Here is a 4,456-nt window from a genome sequence, read left to right as displayed (position 1 = left end):
CTGTTTCCAAAGATCACTTATTTCTTTCCTTTTTTTTTTTTTTTTTTTCTTCTTGGCTTTAAGAAGACCTAGGCAGGCACCTTCTTTTAAATAGCCCCCAACTGGAGAAAATGCCAAATTGTCATTGGTAGACACATAGAGAAAATTAGTGGGGGAAAGGAGGTGGGTCTAGGATTATACTTCTTTTAATGCGTGAGCTGTTACTGTCTTTTTAGGAATGTAGCTCTGTTATGTGAAGCCAGTGGTAAAGCGTCAGTGTGAGTCAGGACTTCATAAGGCACAAAGGTGACACAGGAACTCAGAGTTTACAGGTGCAGCCAGCGGGGAGGCACCTTCGCCAACACTCTGTAGAAACCAATGTGGATAATGGATGCGGTGGTCAACTGACCTTTTCTTTTCTATTATTGCTGCACAGGCTTTAAAAGAAGATTTTCCTTTAAGCCATGTGATCTCCCCATTCACCAATCAAGAGCGAAGGGAGGGGATGCTTTTAAATCTGCTCATCCCATTTGTGCTCACAGTAGGATCTGGAAGCAAAGGTCTGATTAACTTAACTAAAGGAAACTACTGTTGTTGTTGTGTTTTCTAACCACCAGGGTGTTGTTTCTGTTTTTCCTGTTTTTCCCCATGAAAGTCCTCAGTTGAAATGGATCGGAATGGTTTAAGTGGGGGTTGACTTGGGTAATGGGAGTTGTATTTGGTTTGGCTGTCCTGGCACAAGAATTTCTGTGCACTACTTCTTAGGAAAAAACAATATATCCTATTTAAAATGATTTCAATACAGCAGAGATTTGGGAGAACATTGTTTCAGTTAAGAAAATGTTAATTATTCAAGTACAATACACTGAGAATTGACAGGTGACTAGACTTTAATGCAACCACTGTTGTTTGCAGAAATCCTGCAGCTGCCAACTGTCAAGCCGTTCTCATTACTCTTCCATCTGATGGGGGTCTTTCTTTTAGGAAAAGCATATCTCAAATGTCAGGCCAGTATACTCTAAATTTTTGCCAAAAGCAAAGAGAATGAACTGGTAAGCAGCAGACCTGGCTTAGGAACAGAAGCCCTTGGATGCCAGGCACAGCAGCTCTCAGATGCCAATAAAGCTGTGCTGTACGTGGAAGGAGAAGTACTTGGTGGGAAACGCCCACAACTCCTGGGTGTTCTGGTTTGGAGCTGGAAGAAGTTGCATAGCTCAGTGCATGACATGGAAGGTCTGCCTTGTGATTGTTGTTCTTTCCCTTTACTCTTCCAAAATGCGCTTCAGATAGCCCATGGCTGGAGCAGCCCGAGGTACAGCTACTGCTGCAGACCGTCATTAACGTGCTTCTGCCCCCTCGGATCATCACCACCTCTAGGAGCAAGAACTTCATGCTGGAGAGTTCCCCAGCACACTGCTCCACCCCCGGGGATGCAGGCAAAGATTTGCGCAAGGAAGGGCTGGCTGAGTCCACCAGCCAGGCAGCATACTTAGGTGGGTCTTTCTCCCCTGCCTCCTCTTTTTCCCTACCCACAGATGTACTAAGCTCCATCTTGGCTCAGAAAGTATTTAAAAAAACATTCTTGCACAGCTGGTTTACTTCAGGAAATGTAGGTCAAAAGGCAACAAGCACATTCTCTTTTTTTTTTTTCAACTATTTTTAATTTTAATTTTATTCATTTTACATCCCGACCAAAGTGTCTCCTTCCTCCTCATATCCCAATCCTTCCCCTTCTCCTTCCTTCTCTCCTGCCCCCCAGCCCCCACTCCTATCCATTCCTCCACCTTTTCTCTTCAGAAAAGGGCCAGCCACAGTGGGTATCAACCAGCCATGCCATAGCAAGTTGAAGACAAACTGGGAACCTCCTCTTCCATTAAGGCTAGACAAGGCAACACAGTAAGGGGAAAGGGTTCCAAAGACAGGCAACAGAGTCGGAGACAACTCCCGCTCCCACTGTCCTGCCCCACAAGAAGAAGCTACAATGCAACTGTAACTTAAGTGCAGAGAGCTTAGTTCAGTCCCATGCAGACTGGTTGGTGGTCCAGTCTCTGTGAGCTCCTATGGGCTCAGGTTGTTTGTTTCTGTGGGTTTTCTCATGGTGTCCTTGACCTCTGTGACTCCTATAATCCTTCCTCCCCCTCTTCCACTGGATTCTCCAAGCTCCACCTAATGTTTGGCTGTGAGTCTCTGCATCCTTTTCCAAGAGTTGCTGGCTGAAGCCACTCTGATGATAATTGGGCTAGGCACCAATCTATCAGTATAGCAGACTATCACTTGGCCTTGGCATCAATCTATCAGTATAGCAGGATATCACTCGGCATCATTTCATTGCCTTTTTTTTTTCTTTTTCTTCTTTTGCCAGTTGTGTTTAGTTGTATCCTAGGTCTCTGTGCTCTACAGCCTCTGGGTTTGGGCCCTCCAGGCAGTGTCAGGGGTGGGCTCCCTCTTGTGGCATGGACCAATCATTAGTTGGCCATTCCCACAATGTCTTTACTACAACAAATCTTGTAGGCAGGACAAAGTACGGGTCGAAGGTTTTGTGGCTGGGTTGGCATTCTATTCCCTCCCCTGGAAGTCTTTTCTGTTTACAGAAGATGGCCGGTTCAGGAAAACTCTGACCTTTAGCAGCTGCTATGAGGTAGTGTATTCTGTGGTTCTCATTGGGCTGTCATCTGTTTAAATACAGCCCTTGGAGCTGGCAGTCAACATCCTGAGAGGGAGGGCATGGTGGCCTTACGAGACATTAGTTCTTTGGCCAACTTTCTTTTTCTTCCCTGGCAATGTCTTACTTAACATTCCATCTTGATCTTCAATAATGTGAGGACAGCCCCCTCTCCCTACAAACTTCCAATTCCTCTTCCCACTTCCATTCCTACTTCCCCACGTCCCCATTCCTGCATCTAAGGATTGCCCTCCCATTCAGTAACAGAGAGACACTGATTGTCCCTGAAGGAAGTAAACCACGGGGGAAGACTACTCTTGGACTGGCACCAAGAATAAAGACCACTGACAACGGAAAACCCCAAAAGAAGAACACTTCACCTGACATGTTTTTGTTTTTGTTGTTGTTGTTGTTATTGTTGTTCAGCAAAGTGGATGTTGGTGGGAGAGTGTGAGACAAATACAAATTCCCTGAATCAAACAGGTCCTTGGAGTGTGGGAACATAAGGTGTTTAAATAGCATTCTGAAAGGGTATGTACATAAAAAGTTATCATTTACTATGCCCCCACCCCCCAAAAGAAAGAAAAGAAAGAAAGTGTGTACACAGGGCTAACCCAGACAGGTGCTCGGTTACCCAAGGCATTGGAAGCCAGGCTCAAACAAAATTCAGTCTGGCAGAGAAGCAAACCTGGTGGTTAGGGAGCCCAGGATATGACGGAGAAGGAAGCTTATTAAATAAGGCCAGAAATTTTAAAAATTATTAATTAAATTTAAAATTGTCCTCACTCCATTCCACTTTCTGCCTTTTTAATAAAGGTGCTACTTTTTTTTTTCTCTTTGTCAGGCATTGTACCTTTTTAATTATTGTTGTATTTCAGCTGTGCATGTGTGCAGTACTCTTACTGTTCCATAAAGCCACTGTGACAAAGCCTTTGGGCTGTAGAGCATCAGTAAATACACATACTTCTAACGCCTTTTGAGTTCAGTGGGCCACCGACGTTACCCCATTTTTGTTTTCCTCCCAAACTGGAAATTCTCCAATGCATTTAACAAAACTGTGTTCTAACCTGCGCCTGTAGGTGTGGACTACCGGCTCGGGAGTGTACGTTATGTTTTCCAGAAGCACGGAGTTTAACAAATTAGACCTTTTTTTTTTTTTTTTTTCCTGTGTGTAAGAGCGGTGGTTATGGGCAGGATTGCTCTGAAGCACAGGCCCTCAGGCTCCTCTTCTCTCTTGCGGCTGTGAAGCCCTCAAGGTTATTCTCGTCTGCTTCGAGAGGCAGCTGGGCAGCCAGTGGTACTGGCTGAGCCTGCAGGTGAAGGAGATGGCCCTGCGGAAGGTGGGCGGCCTCGCGCTGTGGGACTTCCTGGACTTCATCGTACGCACCCGGATCCCCATCTTCGTGCTCCTGCGCCCTTTCATCCAGTGCAAGGTGCGGCAACAAGTCGGCGAACGTGCAGTTCTCCATTAGGGCAGGAGTGCTGGGTTGGCGGGAGGGGTACACAGAACACGCGCATGGGACTGTTACCGCCCTGCTTGATGAGGAAACGGCCCAAGCGAGCGTCCAGAGATTATCTCACATTCAGGGCGCCTTCTCACCTACTAAAGCCCGCCAAACTTATTCCCACCCCATTCGCCACCCCGTCCCTTTCGAAAAAGGAGAAAACTGTCCCGGTGGAATGTTCTAGAGAACATTCTCCCCTGGCGATGGCATTAATTGAAATCTACTGTTAAAGAAACATGAAAAAGAAAGTGGGAAAGTTAAGGCTTCTTCTTCTTCTTCTTCTTCTTCTTCTTCTTCTTCTTCTTCTTCT

General features: G+C 45.8%; 1 protein-coding gene across 1 annotated transcript; it reads left to right on the top strand.

Annotated features, from left to right (window-relative positions):
• Positions 1–417: 417 nt before the first annotated feature.
• LOC129683181 (protein unc-80 homolog) lies at positions 418–4,074 on the top strand (the record flags this gene model as incomplete). Its single annotated transcript, XM_055615804.1, has 3 exons — positions 418–539; positions 1,266–1,472; positions 3,890–4,074. Coding segments are annotated over exons 1-3 (447 nt in total), but the record flags the coding sequence as incomplete, so codon positions are not given.
• Between the last annotated feature and the right edge of the window lie 382 nt (positions 4,075–4,456).

The sequence above is a fragment of the Psammomys obesus genome, unplaced genomic scaffold (genome assembly GCF_907164565.1).
Source record: "Psammomys obesus unplaced genomic scaffold, mPsaObe1.curated_primary_1811, whole genome shotgun sequence".
NCBI lineage: Eukaryota > Metazoa > Chordata > Mammalia > Rodentia > Muridae > Psammomys > Psammomys obesus.
The sequence above is the reverse complement of the archived record's forward strand: the minus strand, read 5'-3'. Positions and strand labels throughout refer to the sequence as shown.